This window comes from Cotesia glomerata, linkage group LG2, assembly GCF_020080835.1.
Source record: "Cotesia glomerata isolate CgM1 linkage group LG2, MPM_Cglom_v2.3, whole genome shotgun sequence".
NCBI lineage: Eukaryota > Metazoa > Arthropoda > Insecta > Hymenoptera > Braconidae > Cotesia > Cotesia glomerata.
In genome coordinates, this window is record NC_058159.1 from 5,685,229 (window position 1) to 5,710,880 (window position 25,652).

At 25.9% G+C, this 25,652-nt stretch overlaps 1 protein-coding gene and 3 long non-coding RNA genes across 4 annotated transcripts; 1 reads left to right on the plus strand and 3 right to left on the minus strand.

Annotated features, from left to right (window-relative positions):
* Positions 1 to 1,881: 1,881 nt before the first annotated feature.
* LOC123258811 (dentin sialophosphoprotein-like) lies at positions 1,882 to 4,431 on the minus strand. Its single transcript, XM_044719034.1, has 4 exons — positions 4,164 to 4,431; positions 2,482 to 2,933; positions 2,094 to 2,262; positions 1,882 to 2,032 (listed from the first exon to the last, which is right to left on the minus strand). Exons 1-4 carry the CDS (start codon positions 4,402 to 4,404, stop codon positions 1,935 to 1,937), a joined length of 960 nt encoding a protein of 319 aa, XP_044574969.1. The 5' UTR covers positions 4,405 to 4,431; the 3' UTR covers positions 1,882 to 1,934.
* A 3,841-nt stretch (positions 4,432 to 8,272) lies between these two features.
* LOC123259110 lies at positions 8,273 to 25,484 on the minus strand. Its single transcript, XR_006508177.1, has 4 exons — positions 25,358 to 25,484; positions 23,987 to 23,992; positions 20,737 to 20,746; positions 8,273 to 8,282 (listed from the first exon to the last, which is right to left on the minus strand). It is a non-coding gene; the product is annotated as an uncharacterized LOC123259110 (long non-coding RNA).
* On the minus strand, positions 9,292 to 9,773 carry LOC123259109. The gene is made up of 3 exons (XR_006508176.1): positions 9,725 to 9,773; positions 9,412 to 9,486; positions 9,292 to 9,307 (listed from the first exon to the last, which is right to left on the minus strand). It is a non-coding gene; the product is annotated as an uncharacterized LOC123259109 (long non-coding RNA).
* Positions 23,443 to 25,490, plus strand: LOC123259111. Its single transcript, XR_006508178.1, has 2 exons — positions 23,443 to 23,627; positions 25,360 to 25,490. It is a non-coding gene; the product is annotated as an uncharacterized LOC123259111 (long non-coding RNA).
* Positions 25,491 to 25,652: the final 162 nt, after the last annotated feature.

Here is a 25,652-nt window from a genome sequence, read left to right on the forward strand (position 1 = left end):
AGTCTACTCGACAAGACAAGTATCTTCCGTCATGTCTATATGACTATTAAATTTATAACAGATTAATTGACATCAGGTTTTCCTATTTACTATTATTTCCATACGCCATTAACGTCGATATGATTAATTACATTTTTCATAATTCATGTTTTTTTTCTTCAGTACACTATTTTTTTCGATGAAATTTTTTCAATGTTATAAACAGTTTTTTACATAATATAATAAGTTTTTAAATAAAATTATAATTTAAAATACTTTTTGAGTAAATTTTTGTGCAATTTAATTAAAATAATTTTTTATAAACTAAAAATAGTATTTATAAAAATTGAGTTAGCCGACATTTCAAAATTTTTATAATTTTTTTTTTTATTAAAACAAAAATTCACTTGTAAAAAATTTAAAAAACTATAAGTGCAATTTTTAAAAAATATTTTTTTGTTTTAATTTAATGAATTAATAAAAAAATAAAAAAAAAAAATGTTAGCTAATTTTAATATTATTACAAAATTAACAACAAAATTTTTAATTATAATTAAAAATACTCAATGAGTAAATTTTAGTGCAATGTAATTAAAAAAATTTTTTATAAACTAAAAATAGTAAAATTTATAAAAATTAAGTTAGTCGACATTTAAAAATTTTTATAATCTTTTTTTTTTTTTTATTGATAAAATTATTAAAAAAAAAATTTCACTTGTAAAAAACTTAAAAAACTGTAAGTACAATTTTTAAAAAATATTTTTTTACTGTAATTCAATTAATTAATAAAAAATTAAAAATGTTAGCTAATTTTGGTATTATTAAAAAATTTGCAACTGGAATAATTTGCTTAACAAAAATTGTCGAATCAAAAAAATTAAATATTTAATAAATTATCAGCCTATTTAAATAATTCCAGTCATCGTACAAGAATGTATGCCTCTAAAAATTAATATCCAATATTATTTTTTATTTTATTATAAATATAACTCTTGATATAAGTGGTGACTGTATAAAGTGTATAACAATAAAAATTCACAGGTAAAGAAAAAATAAACGCCTGAGAACCTGATCTGTTTTCACAGTCAATCTACATTTATACGTTTATACATATATATAAAATTTTTTTTTTTTATTTTATATTGTATAGATGTTATAATATAACGTATCCAAGATGAATAAAATTCTAGCACTACACCCAGTCACTACATAATATCTTAGACCATTTTTTATATAAACACCTTCGCATCCTATCTCTTATTGCCGCATCTCTGCAGCTCCTCTATCTTATTTTTCTACATATTATATTCTAAAGAATCTTCCGCTCATTTATCATTTAATCTATTGGACAAGCTTGGGAACACATTCGCGGCGATTCGAGAGGGAAGAATCTTCAATTGTATTGTAACTTGTAACACATCATCATTCAATCAACCAATTAATTTATTTTTTTAACCCACTGACTTTTTATCAAAATTATATATTCATATGTTTATTATTAATGTATCCATTATTTATCGTACGAGTACAATGATTCTCTCAAAATCTTTCTCCTGAATATGAACAAGTATTTTTAATCGCAACTTTTTAGTTAAACATGATTATAATTTTTCAAGAGCTTCATTTTTAAATATGTACTTGTACAACTATACGGAAAGAACAAGATACCACTGGACATCATCCCAGATGATACTGAGCGAAAAAAATTTCAGATAGTATCTAGTATAATCCAGATTACAATGAGTATAATCTAGATTATAATGAGTATAATCCAGATATCACACAGTACAATCTGGATTTTTTTTAGCTATTATCTGAATTTTTTTTTCACCACAGATATCACTAAGTACAATCTGGGATGATATCCAGTGTCATCTTGTTCTTTCCGTGTATATAAAAAAAAAAAGAAGATAAAAAAATAATTATAGTAACTTAATGATTAATTTTTTTTTGTACTATTTTTTTCTTCTAAATTTCAGTGCAGCCGTAATAGACACATGAATCCGTTCATCAGAAATTGGTTTTGATTCACCGAAAATCTTTTTAATTACCTCTGTAAATAATAAAGTCATTATTTATAATCATTAATTAATTAATTTAAAAAAAAAAAATACCTTCAATACACTCATAAAAAAGCGTGTCAATAAAAGCTTTTTTTTTAATCGTTGAAATTTTGGTATTGTAACGCATGGTGACATTTTTTGTCAAGTAATGCCGGATCATTTTCTCAACATTTCGTGACAAGCTTGAATTTTTATTTACCATGTGTGATAAATCATTGATCTGAAACAGAAAATAAAATTTTTTTTTTTATTAAAATAAAAAGATTTTTTAATAATTAAAATAAAATAATTTTTTGACAATTAAAACAAAATGATTTCTTAATAATTGAATTAAAATAATTTTTTGACAATTAAAATAAAATGATTTCTTAATAATTCAATTAAAATGACTTTTTAGTAATTAAAATAAAATAATTTTTTAATAATTAAAAATACGTACTACTCGATTGCGATATCCATATTTAGCAATCTTAGCATTGAATATACAAAAATCATATTCTGTTTGCAAAGGAAATCTCAATCTGACAGAAGTATCAAACACTTCAATTGAATTTTTCTCTTTTTTCTTGGATTCAGATTCAGTCTCTGAACTAGAATCTGAATCTGATTTAGATGAAGAGCTAGATCCAGAGTCCGAAGACTCTGAATCTTTTATGATAACAACATTTTCGACGTCTTTGATGTCTTTATTTTTGGTTAAACTCCCTCGTGTTTTCAAAACTTCCTCATTAAGGAATGTTTCTTCAGGTTTTTCAGCGAGTGTTCCCACATTTTTAACCAAAGACTCCAGAGTAGATAACCGTGAAGTTGCATCTTCAATTTGATCACTCAGATTTGTAATTTGCTTACTCAAACTACGGTAAGAAGCTAGGACTAAATTTTTAATATCCTCTGCAATAAAAAAATAGTTTAGTAAATTTTAAGTCTTTTTATTTTTTTAATAAAAAAATTCCTAAAAATCGTCAAATGTTTAATTAAATCTTCATAATTTTCATAAACTAGCAACCTTGCAGTCACTATGTGGCTACCGTGATTTGTGGACTATGAATGAATAAAATTTTGCTTTATTAAATTAATGACTTTTGTTAAATTGCACTGTACTTTTTTAACTATTGACGTTTTCAAAGATATAAGCTCATCACGAAGTTACACTCATCAAGAGCTTTCATTTGAGTACCCACATGCATTTTGATATATTGTTCATATATACATATATATAATATATATAAATATATGAAAAATTGATGTGGGTACTTAAATGAAAGGTCTCGATGAGTGTAATGTCGGGGTGAGCTTATATCTTTAAAAATATCATTAGTTGACAAGATACAATTTCATTCCTTAATTATTGACATTTTTTAAGATATAAGCTCATCCCGATGTTACACTCATCGAGACCTTTTATTTGAGTACCTACATGGCATTTTTTATATATTTTATATATATGGTATTTGGGAAATATATAAATATATGAAAAATTGATGTGGGTACTCAAATTAAAGGTCTCGATGAATGTAACATCGAGATGAGCTTATATCTTTAAAAATATCATTAGTTGACTAGATACAATTTCATTCCTTAATTATTGACATTTTTGAAGATATAAGCTCATCTCGATGTTACATTCATCGAGACCTTTCATTTGATTACCCACATGACATTTTTTATATATTTTATATATATGGTATTCGTGAAATATATAAATATATAAAATATATGAAAAATTGATGTGGGTACTCAAATGAAAGGTCTTGATGAGTGTAATATCGAGATGAGCTTATATCTTTAAAAATGTCAATAGTTCACAAGATACAAGGTAATTTCTTAATTATGTATCTAGAGATAGAGTATTTTCAAATGCAACCTAAATACTTATCATCATAAATTGACTATTGGTGAGAATGATATAAAACTATGAAAAGGCACAACTACAGGTCAAAACTTTTCCAACGATACTAAATTTAACCATAAATTCCCATTTTATTAAATAAATACACTGGCCACGAAATTTTGATTATTCTCTTAATGATATCGATTTTTTTTTTTTTTTATAATTGATTGGTGATGTAAATAAAAAAAATTGTCCTATGTCTGCTAATTTTATTATTATTAAAAATTTACCTGTTGTCACTTTATCACAAATACCCACGCTTCCACTATCATTTTGATTTTTCTTTGATGAAACACTTTCATGACTCCGATTTTGATCTTCTTCATGATCACTGTACCCGTGATCACTACTGTCACTTGATTTACTACTGTCATCACTTTTTCGAGTGGCTTGTTTTTGTGCTTCTCGATACTTTTGCACTTGTAATACCAATCGCTTGTGCACACGATTATCCAGTTTTTTACTTGGCATTTTTATTTATTTAATAGATAAATTCACAAAAAATCTTAATGCTCAAAAATCTTAATACTTTTTTTTCTTTAGTAAATTATAATTTTAATAAAGAAGAAAAATTACAATTTTTTTTTTAAGTTATATTTTATTCCTTAAGCGAAGATGTTAAGAAAATTTTAGGTTAGTTTAATAAAATATTAAATTGAAAATAAATTTCAGCAATAATTTTATGCGTATAAAGAAAATAAATTATCAAAATACACATTAAATATTATTTCATATTTCATATATTTATTATTTTCATTATTTTGCAATGTTTAATTTTTAAAACAACAAAGCAAATGTCTATTAGTATTAGGCTATCTTCGAATTTCTAAGATTCCGAACTTTTAATTGTTATGCGCGCTGTTAGATCCGGAACAAGTGTCAAATTCGAGAACTAAATCTGAGATTAGATCGATAACAAAATTTTGAATTTAAAAATTTGACAGATTTAAATAAATTTAAGAATTTATAAATGTAATTTAAGAATGTAATTAATTTAAGAATGTAATGTAATTTAAGAATTTATTAACAAATTTATGTATAAATAAAAATAAGGTTAATTTAATATTAATGAAACTAATTTTTTTTATTAAATTTGAGATTATTTTTACGAACTCTCAGAAAAATATTATATTGTGACTTTTTTGGGTGAACCTCTTTAGAGAACTGAAATGAATATAGAATGAAGATAATTCTTAGTCTTCATACTTAGCTCATATTACAAAAAACACTTCGAGTATATGCTTACAAAATATATCACGGTAAAATCTTTTAAAATACTCTAAATGTAATAAAGATTATAAATCATAGAAAGAAAAATTAAATTAAATAAAACTTGCAACCTTGTAGTCACTGTGTGACTGCCGCGACTTGTAAACTATGAATAAATAAATAAAATTTTACTTTATTAAATTAATGACTTTTGTTAAATTGCACTGTACTTTTTTAACTATTGACGTTTTTAAAAATATAAGCTCATCCCGATGTTATACTCATCAAGAGCTTTCATTTGAGTACCTACATGCATTTTGATATATTTTTCATATATACATATATATAATATATATAAATATATAAAATATATGAAAAATTAATGTGGGTACTCAAAGGAAAAGTTTTGATGAGTGTAACATTGGGATCAGCTGATATCTTTAAAAATGTCAATAATTAAGAAATTATATTGTATTTTGTCAACTTATAATATCTTTAAAGATATAAGCTCATCCTGATGTTACATTCATCAAGAGCTTTCATTTGAGTACCCACATGCATTTTGCTATATTTTTCATATATACATACATATAATATATATAAATATATGAAAAATTGATCTGGGTACTCAAAGGAAAGGTATCAATGAGTGTAACATCCTGATGAGCTTATATCTTTAAAAATGTCAATCGTGTACAAAATACAAGGTCATTTTTTAATTATTGACATTTTTGAAGATACGATTTCATCTCAATGTTACACTCATCAAGACCTTTCATTTGAGTACCCACATGGTATTTTTTATATATTTTATATATATGGTATTTTTGAAATATACAAATATATGAAAAATTGATGTGGGTACTCAAATGAAAGGTCTTGATGAGTGTAATGTCGAGATGAGCTTATATCATTAAAAATATCAATTGTGTACAAGATACAAGGTCATTTCTTAATTACTGACATTTTTAAAGATGTAAGCTCATCCTGATGTTACATTTATCAAGAGCTTTCATTTAAGTACCCACATGTATTTTGATATATTTTTCATATATACATATATATAATATATATAAATATATGAAAAATTGATCTGGGTACTTAAATGAAAGGTCTCGATGAGTGTAACATCGGGACAAACTTATATCTTTTTAAAAATATCAATAGTTCACAAGATACAAGGTCATTTTTTAATTACGCATCTAGAGATAGAGCATTTTCGAATGCAGCATTAATATTTATCAACATAAATTGACTATTGGTCAGAATGATATAAAACCTTGAAAAGCCACAACTCCACACAGAAAGAAAGATTTCTTGACTGGAGAACAAAATTCTTGGCTCAAGTCAATTTTTGGTCGCCCGAAGGAAGACCGAAGTTGTCTTGGTCGAAGTAAAAATTTTTCTTGAAATTCTATTCTTGGTGGAAGTAATTTTTTCTTAATTCAAACTATCATAAATACTTAATACAAGAAATTTTTATATTTGATCAAGATTTTTAGATACTTTAGGGAAGCTACGGAAGCCTGGTTGGCTCATCGATGACTTATAAGAAAGTGGCGCTACACTCGCTTATTGTTTACATGTATACTACCCATAAATATAAAAGTACGGAAGCCTGGTTGGCTCACCGTCAACTTACGAAAAAGTGGCGCTCCTTTCGCCCACAAGTTAATTAGTGCACGAGTTCACTAGTGAACTTGTGAACTTGTGGAGGCGACGCGACAATATTAGAAGAGTGATTTTACAGCAATAGCAATTAATAAATTAAAATTTCCAATATTAATTTATTCCATGCCAAAATGGCGGCATCTTCGAAAAGCGCGTTTCTAATACTGTCGCGTCGCCTCCACAAGTGCATAAGTTCACTAGTGAACTCGTGCACTAATTAACTTGTGGGCGAAAGGAGCGCCACTTTTTCGTAAGTTGACGGTGAGCCAACCAGGCTTCCGTATTCTACTCCGTATATACTAAAGTAACTAGTAAAAAAGTCACTAGTGCACATCCAACTTTTGCACTTGTTACTTGTGGATCCAAAATAGGGACAAAATGGCGTTATTTCTCAGTCATTACGTACATGTGTGCAGATGCAAAACAAAAACATCAACAATTAAAGTATAATAAATGAATTGGCACCTAATTAATAAATAAAAAAAACTTTAAAATGAATTATATTAGAGTTTCTGATGGAAAGGCTATAGTTCGATTACCTGTAAAAGATAATAAAATATCTGTACAAACTATTAAAGCTTATTTTCCTGGTGTAAGTGGCCAGTGTATGTAATTAGTTGAAAATTTTCCTTTACTATAATTAAAAAAATATTATTATATTTATTTATTTAGTTTTTTTTTATTTATTAATTAGGTGCCAATTCATTTATTATATTTTAATTGTTGATGTTTTTGTTTTGCATCTGCACACATGTACGTAATGACTGAGAAATGACGCCATTTTGTCCCTATTTTGGATCCACAAGTAACAAGTGCAAAAGTTGGAAGTGCACTAGTGACTTTTTTACTAGTTACTTTTATACTTATGGGTAGTATACATGTAAACAATAAGCGAGTGTAGCGCCACTTTCTCATAAGTCATCGATGAGCTAACCAGGCTTCCGTAGGAAGCAGCGCCACCTACTTCAGCTGAAAAAAAAATTTTCTCATCTTGAGAAAATTTTTCTCTTGAATATTTGATACCCATTTTAGATTATTTTAGCGCGCAATTATACATATTGAATGAAAAAAAATGATTCAATATTATTTGATCTTCCCATTTGACATGTTAGTCAATAGAACTATTAATGAAAATTGACTATCAAGATATTTAATTTTTTGGAGCAAGAGAAAAATTTTCTCAAGACAAGAAAATTTACTTCTGTCAAGAACATAATTTTTTGGAGCAAGAGAGAAATTTTCTCAATACAAGAAAATTTTCTTGACTTAAAATAAATTGTCTTGGATCAAGAAACGTATTTCTTGAAGCAAGGGAATTAATTTGTTGGAATAAGTGATGAAATTTCTTGTGTCAAAAAAAAAATTTTTTTTCGTCCAAGTAAATAATTATTAAGAAAAATATTTTCTCGGCTCAAGTGAACCTTTCTTTCTGTGCAGGTCACGACCTTTCTAATGATACCAAATTTAACCTTAAAAACTCATTTTATCATATAAATACACTGGTCACTAAATTTTTCTTATTCTATTAATAATATAGATAATAAAATTATTTAATATAAAAATTTTTTTTTCTATAATTGATATATTTAATAAATCCCAAAAAATTTAGGAAGAAAACTAACATTTAATATCAATTAACCCATTTTCTTTTTAATTTCATTAATAAGAAATATGACTTTAACAAGACTTTTACTTTACTTTTAACACATCAACATACATTAAAATTTTCTTTACTTTCCATTAGTATTATATATTAATTAATTATTTCTTCATACAATAATATTCTCACGCATTTTATTGAAATGTAAATAAAACTTTCACGTTATCGTGTATGACAATGAAAGCATTCTTTTGATAATTCTTTTAGTCAAAGATTTGAATTCAAAATAAATATACACGTATATTCAATATACATACACGTATATATGTATTCGGAGTAGATCATGAGTAAATGCACTGATTCAAAGTGAATAATCGGATTAGTATTTAATACCAACTAGTATTTAATACCGACCGTAATAAAATTTAGGGTGAAATTTATTGTAAATTTATGACTTGTTACGGTTATGTCTAAAGAAGAAATAGTTCACCTTAAATTTACTACTTTCTATTAATTATTTAATGATAAAATTATTTAGAACTATAATAATGAAGAAATATTAAAATTGAGTGTGAAATAACAATAATAATAATAATAATAATAATAATAATAATAATAAATGTATGAAAAATTATAATTATTATTATTTGTAACGTTCCCAAAAATTGAGATGTTTAATTTAAATTGTCTTCCAGATTTGGCCGCGTAAGGTAGTCGACAGACTTCGGGTGGGCCTTGTCACTAGACTCTTTCTTAAAATTTTATGAACTTTAGGAACGGTTTTATCAGAAATAAATTAACACCCAGGGTTAATAATTAATTAACTATATTCTAAACTTTAAAATTGGGTGAAGTCAATCAGACACCGGACATTCGTACACGGAAAAAAGTAAACTGTAATAATAACAGTCGATTTATAATAAGTAATGATCAACTGCTAAAAATTACCATTTTAAACAGTAAAATCGCGATTTTAATATTCACTTTATAATATTTACCATTTAAACGTTACAATTCACTCTTTACATGGAAGAAAATACTAGTTCAAACAGTTATATTCGCTATGTTAATGTCTCAAATGTTAAAGTATAATAATTAAGAATTCAGACTTTGATATTTATCATTTCGTACCTAAAAAATGATCTTATGATATGTAAAAAGTATAAAATAAAGTTAGTAAATTTCTAATACAAGCAACGTCAATATTTACAAAGTTAAATGGTAAATTTTAAACGCAACGCTAAAAATCAAACTGTAATTATTGACTTGCTTGAACTGGTAAAATGTATATTTTAAAAGTATAATTTTTACTGTTTCAAATGTTAAATTTTCCCAGAGTGAGACCCGCTTCTCTTTTATCTGAGTTCCCCTTCTCCTCATAATATGGACTATATATTGAAATGGCAATTTTTACTGTTTAAAACTGTAATTTTTTAAGATGAAAGAGTCGTTATTTACTATAGTGAAAGCTACTAATCACTTATTTTGGATATTAAATTATAAATTGTGGCTTTTATACTTTCTACATTAAGTTTCGTAATATTTATATTTTTACCACCCCGATGTCCGCTTTACTGTTTGAAACTATAAAAATTAACCGGAATCCGAGTGAATATTACAGTTTACTTTTTTCCGTGTAAGATGTTTGTCGGTTGACTGCCTTGGGCTGACTGCTCTGGATTTCCATCCAGAGTACAAAGAATTATTATAATTAATAAAATCGGCAACGTTGTATCTTAGGTTACCCTAGAAAAGTCGTCGGAGCCTAGCGCTCACGATTTTTAGGCCAGAGCCCGGTGACTCTCTTATCAGAAACGATTTCCGTTACTTCGCTGACAATGAATTTTATTCATCACTAGCGAAGCAATCGTAATCTACATATATAAAAATGAATTGCTGTGCGTTAATCTGGCTATAAATCAAAAACAGCTTGACCGATTTTGATAATTTTTTTTTTGATTTGTACGTTATAGTTCAAGGATGGTTTAGAAAAAAAAAAGTTGAAAAAAAAATCCTAAATATTAAAAAATCAAAAATATCAAGTAACATCAATTTTTTCCTACTTCACAGCAGTATTTCATTTGTCACCTATATAAGTCTATCTACAACGACTTCTTTTTGTTTTGTTCGCTATAGTTCTCGGATGTTTTCGAAAGAATAAAATTTTTGGAAAACCCGAAAGTTCAGCTAAGGAAATCAACAGATCTAAAATTGTTAATCGTCTATCTTCTGTATGTAAGGTAAAAGACCCAGTTAATGACACTGGCCTAGTTATTGACACTTGCAATTTTATTTTAATTAAATAAAACAAATCAACTTTAATAAATTAATAAATATAATTTTTGAATTATAAATTTTAAGATAATTGATTTTTTGAGAACATTTTATTTGTTTAATTAGAATAAAATTGCAGGTGTCAATCAACTAGGCCAGTGTCAATAACTGGGTCTTTTACCTTATGGACAAAAAAAAAATTTCATAAATTCAGTGTTCATTTTTTGGGATCTTGATTTTCAGGCGATAATGAGAAGCGAGTTTCATTTAATAACTTGACAAAATTCTAATTGCACTTCATACAACCAGTATTTATTCTTTATCGAAGTAGATTAGAGTTTAATATTATTTCTCAATAATTTGAATAAAAAATAATTTTTATTTGAGATAATTACGAGTTTTTTTATAATTTCAAATGAAAGAAAATTAATTTTTAATAATATAAATAATAAGATAAAATAAAATTAGATGAAAATTGTTTCGATTGAAAAAAATGCGATAGTTAAGAAGAAAATTCGATTCACAGAACAGAGTCTGAAAAGGAAGATGGAAATAATAAAGTAAATTTATAAAGGAAATTGGATAAATTAATTTAAACAAATGATTGGATGATTACGCATCGATTTCGGAAGCACAATCACGCTCGAGGAGTTGGCGTGAGACCTTCGATAATTCGAATAGTAAACGGAGTCACATCGTGGTCCACTGGATAACTCATCATGGGGTGTCCTTTTGCCCTTTGTGCAATGTATGTCCCATATACATATATCTATTGATGTATACACATGTGTGTAAGACAATTCCTCCAGTGCGAATTAATACAACAGTGCACCTCAAACGTCGAGTAATAGACCGCACGTGTCAGACACGCGATTTACAAAACCCCAGATTTAATTCTTGGATTTTTTTATTATGTTATGTAATCGGCCTACAACTGATATTATTATTATTATTATTATTATTATTATTATTATCATCGAAAGTAAAAATTGAATTTTAAATTAGTTAAGTATGAAAAAAAAAAATAAAATAAATAATAAAAATAAAAAAAAATAATAATAACAATAATAATGTAACGTTCTCGTTAAATTTAAAAAGTATTTTATTCAAAAACTAGCTGACCCGGTGAACTTCGTATCACCTACAATATATTTTATTACACCTTTCGATCAGCGATTATTACTTTAATTAATTAAATCAGTTGATTTTTTTATTTTATTAAATTACATGAAGGGAGCTGATTGATTTATGAAAAGCTTAATTGACAAGAGAATAAATAAAATCTAGATCAAAAGATCAGCCGAAAGATGTACAAATATTGATATGACACAAAAACACTCGCTGGAGCGTATACACCTGACATTACGCTTCCTGAACTATCTGAATGATAAAAAGAGGGTTCTCGTCTATTTATCTCGATATATTTGTAATTTGTAACATTTATGACAAAGTATCAAGCCGTTTTTAAAATAAATAAAAAAAAAATAACTAAACAAAATTAAAAATAAAAACGATATCAATTTAAAGTTACTGATAACAATAATTAAAGTTTGAAATTGATAAACGGCGGGAAGTTGATAAAAAAATAAAAGATATAAGCGAAATTATTTAAAATAAATTAATTAATGATTGGAATTGCAAAATCCGTTTGATCTTAATGAAAATAAAAAAAGTGTTATTTGTGTAAGAATAAAATAAGCACACGGGCGGTCTGGTTATTGTATCTCGTTGTTAAAATCTCTTCTCGGCGCTCCACTCTTCTGAGCCAGCACCTTTACATTATTACTTCTCGGATCTTTATACGGCGGGTGTGGGGATAGGAGTAATGAAAACGAGACATAGATATAAGTATTACACTCATGTATAAATATAAATATACATAAATAAAAGTGGATTGTTAATTTTTATTTAAGGTGGATGGTAAGTGGTAAAGAAGCTCAAGATCGCCGTTCTGACTGGTATATATCTCTCAATAAGAGCCCTTATCATATTTATGGGGGCGACTGAAAGCGCACGACATGGAAACTGCATCTGTTCACGCGCATATTTTTAAATACCAATTTAATTTTAATCGGCGAATTAAAATAATGTAACCCTGTACCCCATTCTTGTAAGTGCGCTACTGTGTTTTACAATTTATTCACGAGTTAACTTTGTTTATTATAACTTTATCTATTTCGGTTTAAATATTTTAAATGGACTGAAGGAATTTTTGTTTGCTTTAATAAAGAAAATGATTTTTTTTTCTTAGACTTTTTTATTTTGCACAGTAAAAATTTTTGCGTCAAAAAAATTTGTTAAATATTTAAAAAAAAGTTAAATTTTAAAGACAAAAATTTCTTAGTTTGAAGAATTTTAAATCTTTAATAAAAAGTATTTTATTTTCAAGTTTAATATAAATTATTGTACATATATTATTGACAGATATTGTTAAAAAAAAGCATTATCAAAATATTTTAAAAATCGCCTCACGCTTTTTTACAATAAAATTATTTTCTACTTTTTAGTTCGATTTATTTTTTAAAACTACAATTTTTTCTTATCAGAGCGGTGAAACGTGCTAATACATATAATAAGACTCTGTAAGAATTGAAAAAAAAATTTTTTAAGCGAATAAGACAAACATCCGTATGTCGGCGAACAAACAAGTTTGGATGTACAAAGACATGATAGTAGCCTAGGTACATAAAAGTAAAATGGAGTCCAGAATAGTGACAGGCGCGGACTAAACTCGCGTTGATCGATAACAACGTCGCGACGCTGGGCGTGTCTGGGATACACCACCTCTGTGTATTTCCTCCCACACGCGATACATGCGAATAAAGTATAATGTGCAGAATATATTACACTCGTTACATCCAGATCTATTGAAATTTTTGAGGAAATATTACTCAAGGTTTTTTAACCCAAATTTTTATCAGAATAAATTCAGCATAGTAAAAAATTTTTTGACGCAATGACGAAAAATTTTCTACTGTGGAGAAAATAATTCTTGAATTTTTTAAAAATTTTAACTCAACAAATTTTTATCTCAATATTCATCTTTTTGGTTTTATTTAATCAAATATAAAATATGTGGAGTAGAGGTACTAGGATGCCACTAGACCCTAAAAGAGGATTCTCCTTAGACCGCGCGTAATTCAGTGTGTAACCGTACGCAAGATCGAATTAACATTAACATTAAATTGGATTTGCCGAAAATCTCTCTATCCTAGTCCTCCTTTTGCTTCTCTTTATCATCTTAGTTATGCCCTTAGTCTGTCTCACTTATCAGCTTGAAAAGTTAGTCATCCGTCTAATCCATTTACCCTGTCAGTTCCCGAGTTTCGTGAATACCAACGGGTATTTAGGACATCAACAGTACACTCTAAGCTTTAAGCTTGATATTTTGTTCAATAAGCAATGTTAAAATAATTTACAACTTAAGTAGCTCTTGTTATTTATTATTTATTAAACAGAAAAAAAATTTACTTGGATCAAGTGAATAAATTTGATGAACTTCATCTTTTTGATTTGAGTAGAAAAATTCTTAAAAAATTTTTCTTGGTTTAATTAAATTTAAATTGATTTAAAAATCAACTTTTTAAAATTTTCTAGGTTCAGAATTTTTTCTCTTCATTCAAGTTAATTTTTTTTTTTTTAATCTTTAACAAAAATGATAATTTTTAAATAGTTAACTTAAATTAAAAGCTGCAAATAAAATTTATCAGTTTGAAAAATTTTTTTAATTAATTCAAATTAATTAAATTTTATTTTTTAAGTCTTCTATACAAATTTTTTTTAAAGTAAAATTAAATTTTTTACCAAAGTAAATAATTTATTTTTATAATAAAACTACCAATTATTAGGATATTTATAATTATATTTTAATTTTAAATGAAAAAAAAATTTTTTAATCACAAAATTTGAATTTTTTTCAATTTATTTATCAAAATTTTTAATAAATTTTTACACAAAATTATTTACTATGTATTTTTTCCACATAAAATTTTATTTTTTTGTATCACAATTTTGACAGAGAAAAAAAATTATTGCATAATTATTAATTATACTGAATAAAAAATATAAATATATTAACGTTGCATAAAAGTTATTGTCGGGCTAATTACAACGAAAATGTAACCAATTGAGGATAAATAAAAAAAGATAAAAAAAATTTAGAATATAAAAGCATTAAAAAAATCTCAAAGGGGGCCTGAACTTTCTTATTAAAAAATGTCGTGTCAGCACTTATGATTGCCGGCGGATAACTCACTTTGTATTATATCGTACATACATTATGTATTATATATTTATACTTTGTACTATAAATTTATTTATGATCACACCCTATTATTTATACACATTTTTGAGCCTCTTGACTAAAAGATATGAGAAGCCTGCTCAATTATTTGATAGGTCAAAAAACTATTTATTTATCTGTGAAAGCTACGGCATTTATGTCACAATCACAATAATGATATTTATAAACAAAAATAGACGGGAAAAATTTAAAAAGTTGGGAAAAATAGAGTCGCCAGTCGGAAAATTGGGGTGAATTCAGTCCGCTCGAGTCCGGTCTATCGAGCTGGAACAACAAGCGGCAATCAAGCATAACTCGATCATTTCATTCTTCTGCCTCTCTGATCTCACCCTCTCTAAACTGTGCGTCTACTATTTATATTTCTAGTTCGACCTTTCTTTATTTCTTCTAAATAACTAAATAAAATATACAATAGCAATAATAAATAATAAATAAAGGCTGAAAAGTACCATAACCACACTAAAAAAAAAAATTTTATTTGAATCAAGAGAAATATTTTTAAATAACACAGAAAGAAAAATTTCTTGACTGGAGAACAAAATTCTTGGCTCAAGAAAGTTTTCGGGTGCCTGAAGGAAGACCAAAGTTGTGTTGGCCGAAGTAAAAATTTTTCTTGAAATTCTATTCTTGGCGGAAGTAATTTTTTCTTAATTCAAATTATCATAAATACTTGATACAATAAATTTTTATATTTGATCAAGATTTTTAGATATTTTAGGGAAGCAGCGCCAACTACTTCAGCTGAGAAAAAAATTTTCTCACCTTGAGAAAATTTTTCTCTTGAATATTTGATACCCATTTTATATTATTTTAGCGTGCAATTATACATATTGGATGAAAAAAAATGATGAAATATTATTTGATCTTCCCATTTGACATGTTAATCAATAAAAATATTAGTGAAAATTTACTTCTATCTTTATATTTAATTTTTTGGAGCAAGAGAGACATTTTCTCAAGACAAGAAAATTTACTTTTATCAAGAATTAAATTTTTTGGAGCAAGAGGCTGAATTTTCGCAAAACAAAAAGATTTTCTTGACTTAAATAAATTTTCTTGGATCAAGAAACGTATTTCTTAAAGCAAGAGAATTAATTTTGTTGGAATAAGTGAAATTTTTTATCAAAAAAAGATTTTTTTTTCAGTCAAGAAAATAATTAGGAAGAAAAATATTTTCTTGGGTCAAATGAATTTTTTTTTTTCTGTACAAGAAAATAATTTCTTAAATTAAGAAAAATTATTTGTTAACTAAAAATTTTTTTCTTAAATTAAAAGGATGAAATTCTTAAAAATGATTTTTCTTCATTTTTTAATTTTCAAAGAAGAAAAATTAACATTTCAAATTAATTATTAAAAGCAATTTCTTGTAATTTTTTCATGTATTTTTTTTGTTTTCAAATAAAAAAAAATGATGAATCTGAAATTCTAACATAATCCTCTACTCTATTTCTTCTCTAACTTTGTTCACGGATTGCGTATGTATTTAGAATTCATTGGGGGTGCAAAGCAAGTGATTGTATCCATAAGTATTGCGACAATGTGGATAGAATATTTTATCAGGTGTACTTTTTGCCCTGCCTAGAAAATAAATAAATTATTTTTATTTTATTTACTACAAAAATTGACGGAACATAATTTAACAAAATATTACGGAAGTGAATTTGAATATTTAATAATTTATTTCTTGAAAAAAAAAAAAATAAAAAAAACATTTTTTTAAAATTCACAAAGAATGTTTGATGAAGAAATATATTATGAAATATTAATATATAATATGTGTAAATATGGAGACTCGGGTGTTAAATATATGCACCCTTTAATATATATTTAAAATTTACAATTGGTAACCGGTAGTTGTAGAACCCGTTATTTCTTATGCCGATGTATAATTTCATGTATTCTCAATGGAACGATCGATTTGTAAATCCCATTATCCATAAAATGTTCAAAGGGCTAACACGTTACGCGCAACCACCGTCTGCCGTAATCCACCGCGGTTACAATTGTTACAAAAGATTATACATGTTGTGTACTCTCTGTAGTTATTACATACCCATTGAATGAAGGAGTGAAGTCTATCATCAACTAAACTACGCTTTTTAATGTGGTACCAGTAAGGGCGTTCTGTTTTCGTTTTTTAAAATTTAATTTAATATTTTTTTTTTTTATATGATTGTCATTTTCTATTTTCAAGAAATATTAATTTTTTTGGAGTTATAAATAAGAGTTGAGATTATAACACCTTGGAAAATTTGCGCAGTAGATGATTTTTCATTAATTTATTGTCTTCAGAGTGAAATTTACTCCGAGAAAGATTTTTTTAATACACAGAAAAAAAATATTCTTGAATCAAATATATAATTTTGAAGAACTTAATATTCTTGATTTGAGAAGAAAAATTCTTGATTTAAGGAAATTTTACTTGGTTCAAAAATTTTTCTCTTGAATCAAGTTAACTTTTTTTTCAGGGTACTATTCATAAAGTAACTCCGAGGGGTGAATTTTTAATTTTTTAAAAAACAATTAAAAGAATATGTAAAAAAATTAATTCTAGTGATGTGTTTTATTAAAACAATTTTAATTTTAATTTGTATTTTATTTTATAATTGAATGATAATAATAATAACCAGCAACCTGCAGTCACTATACGACTGCCGTGACTCGTGAACTATAAATAAATAAAATTTTGCTTTATTAAATAATGGCTTTTGTTTAATTTCACTGTACTTTTTTAACTATAGATGTTTTTAAAGATATAAGCTCATCCCAATGTTACACTCATCAAAAGCTTTCATTTGAGTACCCACATGCATTTTGATATATTTTTCATAAATTCATATATATAAATATATAAATATATAAAATATTGATGTGGGTACTCAAATGAAAGGTCTCAATGAATGTAACATCGGGATGAGCTTATATCTTTAAAAATGTCAATAGTTCACAAGATATAAGGTCATTTCTTAAATATTGACGTTTTCAAAGATATAAGCTCATCCCGATGTTACACTCATCAAGAGCTTTCATTTGAGTACCCACATGTATTTTAATATATTTTTCATATATTTATATATATAAATATATAAAATATATGAAAAATTGATGTGGGTACTCAAATGAAAGGTCTCGATGAATGTAACACCGGGATGAGCTTATATCTTTAAAAATGTCAATATTTTACAAGATACAAGGTCATTTCAAATATTGACGTTTTCAAAGATATAAGCTCATCCCGATGTTACACTCATCAAGAGCTTTCATTTGAGTACCCCCATGCATTTTGATATATTTTTCATATATACATATATATGAATATATAAAATATATGAAAAATTGATGTGGGTACTCAAATGAACGGTCTTGATGAGTGTGACATCGGGATGAGCTTATATCTCTAAAAATGTTAATAGTTCACGAGATACAAGTTCATTTCTCAATTATGTATCTAGAAATAGAGAATTTTCGAATGCAGACTAAATACTTATCATCATAAATTGACTATTGGTGAGAATGATATGAAACCATGAAAAGGCACAACTCCAGGTCAAGACTTTTCCAACGATACCAAATTTAATCATAAAAACCCTTTTTATCATATAAATACACTGGCCACAATATTTCGCTTATTTTCTTAATAATATAGATAATAATTATAATAATAATATCGTAATAAAAAAAAATTAATTTTATTGTGTATTTTATTTTATAATTTTATAATAATAATAATGATAATAATATTATAATTTAAAAAAATTTTTTTTTCAATAAGGAAAAATCTAAAAATTTTTTTTTATCAAAAAAATCCGTAATGAAATGTATTTTTTCATACAAACTTAATTGTCAAACACCGAGGAACATCACTCGGTCCACTTGTTTTCATCCCTCGACAAATCAACTCTCATCCCTATTGCGCACCTCGAAAAGCCTACGGCCACCCTCTAATCCTGTTATACGCACTGCGCACAACTCTCTCGTATCTATTCTCTCTTTTCTTCTCAAACATAGAACCCTCACAGAGTAAAACGAACAACTCACACCCCTTTTCTATATTTCCTCCGCGTATTTTCTTTAACTCCCATTCGTTCATTCGTTCATTCGTTCACCGACTCTTTTCTATTCCTTTGTTCACATTTATTTCTGTCCTCTCTGCTCTGAAACAATGAACTCGTCCGGATTTCACGTGGCGCATAATCCGCAGAATTGCTACCTCGACTTTTATGCTCCATCCGTACACATTCTGTAGCCAAGCACAGTTCTGCTCAACAGAGTAGAGAGTACATTAAACAAAATAGAAAACAATGTTACTTATTTTAAAACTCGGATTAAATTTTATTACTATTGTATTCTATTCAATATTCTGCATTGTCCTTAATACTTTTTAATCTTCGGATTACGAAGTTATACCGAAGTTGCCGTACGAAAGTTTGCATACAACTTTTCAATTTTTTTTTTCCTTAGTAATAAAAAATAATTATTAATTTTTTAGTTTTATCCAAAGACCAGCGAAAAATTGTGTTAAATTGTTTTAAACTCACCAAATTAATTTCTCAAACTTTTGTTTGAAATAAATTTAACTCTTTTCTCTCGGTTTGACAGAAAAAAATAAATAAAGAGTCTTCAGAAGAAATAAAAAGTGATTAGGAAGAAAAAAAAAAAAAAATAAACTCTTTCTTTTATTTCTTCCGATTTGCATGTAATTTATTTCTCGACTCAAAGTCGATGAGCGACCACTCTTTTACTTTGATCTCAACTTTACGACCTGATTAACCTTCACGGTATTTTTTTACATGAAAAATCGCTGATTGAACGTCTCAAACTACTGTCGATCATTTTTTTAAATTTACTAATTTCTTATCACGGAAAAAAGTAAACTAAAAATTTTTATCTACAGGTGAATCTAAATTTCTGAGAAGTCTATTTGTTGATGAAGACCCAGCAATTAGACGATCAGATAGATTAGCAGCAAAAAATGTCATGTTCAAAATTCCTAAATTCTCTAAGTATTATTTATAAATATTCGTTTGTTGTTTCGGCTATCAGGTTCTGGCAAGATTTGCCACCTGAAATCTCAAATTCTCTTAATTTAGAATCATTTAAATCCAAGCTATTCGATTTTTTTTAAGTTTAGATTAGCTAGATTTCTATTTAAAGTACTATGAAATGGTGGTAAAGTGTAAAAAAATATATATTAAGATATTTAAAATTGTAACCATGCCACTCTTTCTGAATGTACTAAATTTTTATTTACTTAAGCTATACTTCAAAATTCAATTATATATAATTGAATTTTGAAGTATTAGCTTAAGTATAAAAAATTTTGTATTATTCATAAATAATATATTATTTATGAATAATATGAAATTTTTTATACTTAAGCTAATACTTCTAATCTTAATTTTATTACTTATATGAAACAAAATTCTATGTATTTACTTCTTGCTATTTGGTTTTATGTCTTGGCATTTAAATTCAATAAATAAATAAACTGTAAAATTCACTCGGACTCTGTTTACTTTTTATAGTTTCAAACAGTACACAGAAAAAAAAAATTAACTTGATTCAAGAGAAATATTCTTAAACCAAGAATATAATTTTGAAGAGGGTAATTGTCTTGAATCAAGACAAAAAATTCTTGAATCAAGTAAAATTTCCTTAAATCAAGAAAAATTTTCTTAAATCAAGAATTTTTCTACTCAAACCAAGAATATTGAGATCTTCAAAAATATATACTTGATTCAAGAACATTTTTTTTTCTATATACAGCGGACATCGGGGTGGCACAATTGTAAATATTACAAAACGTAATATTGAAAGTGTAAAAGCTACAATTTATAATTTAATATCGAAAATGTGATAAGTAGCTGTCACTATGGTAAATAACGACTCTCATCTTAAAAAATTACAGTTTCAAACAGTAAAAATTGCCGTTTCAATATATAGTCTATACTATAAGGAGAAACGGAAGGTTTCACACTAGGAGGATTTAACATTTGAAACAGTAAAAATTCTACTCTTAAAATATATATTTTACCAGTCCAAGCAAATCAATAAATATTGTTTGATTTTTAGCGTTGCTTTTAAAATTTACCATTTTACTTTCTAAATATTGACGTTGCTTGTATAGAAATTTAGTAACTGTAGTTTATATTTTTTACATATCACACTGATAAAAGGATTTCTTAGCATTTAAGAAGATTTCTTTGTATTTAAGAAATCATTTCTTAAACATCGTTTCTTAGCATTTAAAAAATATTTCTTAGTATTTAAGAAATATTTCTTTGAATTAAGAAATATTTCTTAGTAGTTATACTTCTTAACATTTAAGAAATATTTCTTTGTATTTAAGAAATATTTTTTAAATACTAAGAAATGATTTCTTAAATATAAAGAAATCTTTTTAAATACTAAGAAATCCTTCTATCAGTGCATGCGATCATTTTTCAGGTACGAAATGATAAATATCAAAGTCAAAATTCTTAATTATTATACTTTACCATTTTCGATTTTCACATGGCGAATATTATTGTTTAAAATAGTATTTTCTTCCATGTAAATAATAAATTGTAACATTTAAATGATAAATATTATGAAGTGATTGTTAAAATCACGATTTTACTGTTTGAAATGGTAATTTTTTCCAGTTGATTATTGCTTATTATAAATCGACTATCATTTATTACAGTTTACTTTTTTCCGTATACATTTTATTAAAAAAAAAAAACTATTACTCATTAAAATACCTCTAATAAACATCGTGCGTTAATTAAAAAAATAAAAATTATCTTATGATAATTTTAAAATATCAATGATACATAAAAAGATATTCAGAATAATTATCTCTTTTTTAGACTTGATTTATTTTCAACAGTATAAAATTATTTATAATAAAAAATCCATGGATATAAATCATGAAGTCATTTGTTTATTAAAATTTACCTTGAAAATATTCTGTCATTATATAATCATGACAAGTGCAATGATAATAATTAATGGTGGTTGATAAATTTAACGATTGAATTTCCAATGAATTTTTTACAAGCTAAAAAGATAAGTTAAAATTTACTGCAAACTTCAGTAATAAAATATTAGTTTTAAATAATGATTCATTTTTTATAAATTTAACGACTCTAGATATTCTAACAGAATTATTTTAAATATATTACTAAAAAATTTCAACTATAAAAAAGTTGAAATTTACTTTAAACTTAAGTAGAAAGCGTTTTTTATAATGAAGAACATTTATATTTCAATTTTACTACCCCGTGAAAAAATCTTCTGATCAGACTATATCAGGCCTGATATAAACCATCCATATCAGGCCTGATATGAAAATTGGCCATATCAGACTATATATGCCTTGATATAAGTATATCAGACTATGTACCCACCCGGGTAAAAAAATTATATATCATTATATTACATAATTATAAATGAAAAATGGCCCTATATAATTATGTATAATTATATATAATTATTTCCATAGGAAAAAAAAAATCGGTGCGAGTGGGTATCGAACCGTGAACCAACCGCTTGAAAGACTAATTCACTACCCGTTTAACTAAGAGACTTACTTGGAGAAAGGGTTTATTATAACTACAAGTAATGCAAATCGTATACATGATCGATTCGTAGTGAACAAAATTTTTTATCTAATGTATTAATTATTAACTATCAATATTTATTTATAATAATGGTATCTATATGTAGATTTATAAAATTATCTATGTATACATGGAATCGCAAAAATGATTCTACGAAATATTGTTAAGGTACTTCGTTGCTTTAGAATTTATAATTTTTTTGAAATTAAAAAAATAATCGAGGTAAAATCAGAATTGAAAGCTTAAATTTTGATGGAATTATTTGTTAAGTATATGGAACTATATATTGCTGGAGGGCCTGGCTAACAATTTTTGAACTTGACAAAACTAATAATTTTTGAGAAATTAAATTTTTTTTTAAATTCTTATTATTTCATCCGAAAAATACTATATATTAAAAGATTGTTAATCATTGGAGTAACAGACTCTTAGATAGAAAAAGAGAATGTTCTATGGTAATCACAAAATACCTCTGGAGTAAAAAAAATTATATAGAATTCTATATGATTCATATATAAGTTTATATGAATTATATATACATCTATATAATTATAAATGAATTATATATGCTTCTATATAATTAGATATGAGTCATTTACTTTCAACAGTATAAAATTATGTATAATAAAAAATCCATGAATATAAATCATGAAGTCATTTGTTTATTAAAATTCACCTTGAAAATATTCTATCATTATATAATCATGACAAGTACAATGATAATAATTAATGGTGGTTGATAAATTTAACGATTGAATTTCCAATGAATTTTTTTCAAGCTAAAAAGATGGGTTAAAATTTACTGCAAACTTCAGTAATAAAATATTAGTTTTAAATAATGACTCATTTTTTATAAATTTAACGACTCTAGATATTCTAACAGACTTATTTTCAATATATTACTAAAAAATTTCAACTATAAAAAGTTGAAATTTACTTTAAACTTTAGTAGAAAGCGCTAGCTTCTTAAAGAGACATTTTCTTACAATGAAGAACATTTTTATTTCAATTTTACTACTTTATTCACTTCAAGGTAAGTTTTAATTAAACAATTCAGATATTTATTATAATTGCTAAACAATTTGTTATTAATTATTAATAACTGGCTTTTGGCCGCCGTCTCCTCAGAAATGTCACAAAATATATTTTACTCTTATCAAAAGCTATTGTACCTAAGTGCACAATCTATTTTGTAACTAAACAAGTATTTATAAAAATGAATAAAATTATGTATAATAAATCAAATGTAAAGTTATGTAATAATCATGTGACCTTGTTAGTGGTTTTTGGCTGTCGGGTCTTTTCCAAAGAAATAAATAAACAAATAAATTATTATTAAAAAAATGTTATTAAATTAAAATATGCGATCGAAAAGTACAATCATTTTTTCACACTTGACTTAATATTTAATGTCATGTAAATAATTGTTGAAATTATGAAATATGTTCTTCATTCGACACTTTTTTTTTGTTATTTAAATTATCAGAAGATAACATATTTTTATTGATTTTTAATTTTTCTTGCGGCTGTATAAAGAAAATTTGGATCACGCTTAAAAAATATTTGATTCAGTCTTTAAATTTGTAGTGATATTTTTCATAAAGAAGAATATATATTTTTTAATTTTAGTTTTTTATTTATATAATGGTAAGTAATTAATTAAGGGAAGAAATACGTGTACAGGCTTAAAAAAGTTCAATTATTTTTTTTATAAATCGCTTGTAAAACTATTCAAAAATATAGATATAAAATTTCAAGTCAAAATTCCTATTCGTTCAAAAGTTATAATCGATTTATTAATTATTTTAATACTAGTTTACATTAACTTTCTCTGTCACTTTTTTTTTCAAACGCGTTTTTCTCGAAACGAGTTTTTTCAAAACTGTGTGCAGTCTAGCTCAAAGAGTTTTAAACCAATCATCTTGTGATATGGCTTAAAATTTTCTTTGTACAATCATATTGAATATGAACCTCAATCAGAAGCGATATTTTTATTTAAACTATTTTTTTTTTAATAAACAATGTATTAAAAAGTGGTAAAAAATCACGACTTAATTTCATAGCCCTCTAAAAAATGCAAATTTTTACTTTTTTTTTTTGGAGTTGAGGTTCATATGGAAGATACACATATAAATGAAGTAATTTTTCTGTGCCATTGATTTCAAATAAAAATTGTGGCTTCCATACTGCACACAGACTGCTCAGTCGGATGACAACTTACGATGTGTATCACCTGATATCTCCGCTCTTGTAAACTTATATTGTTATTTAATAAAAAAAAATACTTATAAATATATGTATAAAATAACCGGATAGTTTCAATAAATAATATTAATTTTTTATACCTTAAAAAAATGAATGAAAATAATCATGAAAACGGCCTTTCTGCACGTATTTCCCCCCTTAAATTAACAAAATAAATCCTAATAATTTTGTTTTTATTTTAATAAAATTAAAAATTGTTTTTTTCGACGATGAAGTTGATTGAAAATCAAGTACTAAGATTTTATAAATAAATATAATCAGACATTTATTTTAATAAAGTTACAATCAGTAAAGTAAATTTTTTATTCTGAACTTCATTATCTTGAAGTTTAGATATAAAAAAAGTTTACCTTTCAATGAAACTATAAAATTTCTTCTTTAACTTTATTTATCCCGAGAAAATAACTTTAATCAAGAGAGTTTTCAGCGATAAAAAAAATATATTCTTCGCAATTAATTTTAACTTCAATCACTACTTAACACATATTTATTATTAACAGCAAAAGAAGTAAAAAGTGATGAAGAAAAAGGCGTTGGCTCAACGAAACAAAAATGGAGTGAAGTGACTGTCCGAGAAGGCGCTCACTACTTTTGGTGGTTGTACCACACTTCATCTAGCAAGGCAGATTCCAAAAACAAACCTCTATTAATTTCGATGACCGGGGGAATTCTCAAGGGAGCGTCAGGTATGCGGCTGCTCAATTTCAAAACACAGTAACTAACTAACATTAAAATTTTTTTCTTCAATTTTTCTTATTAAAAAAAAAGTTAGCCCGTCAAATTGATGAAAAAT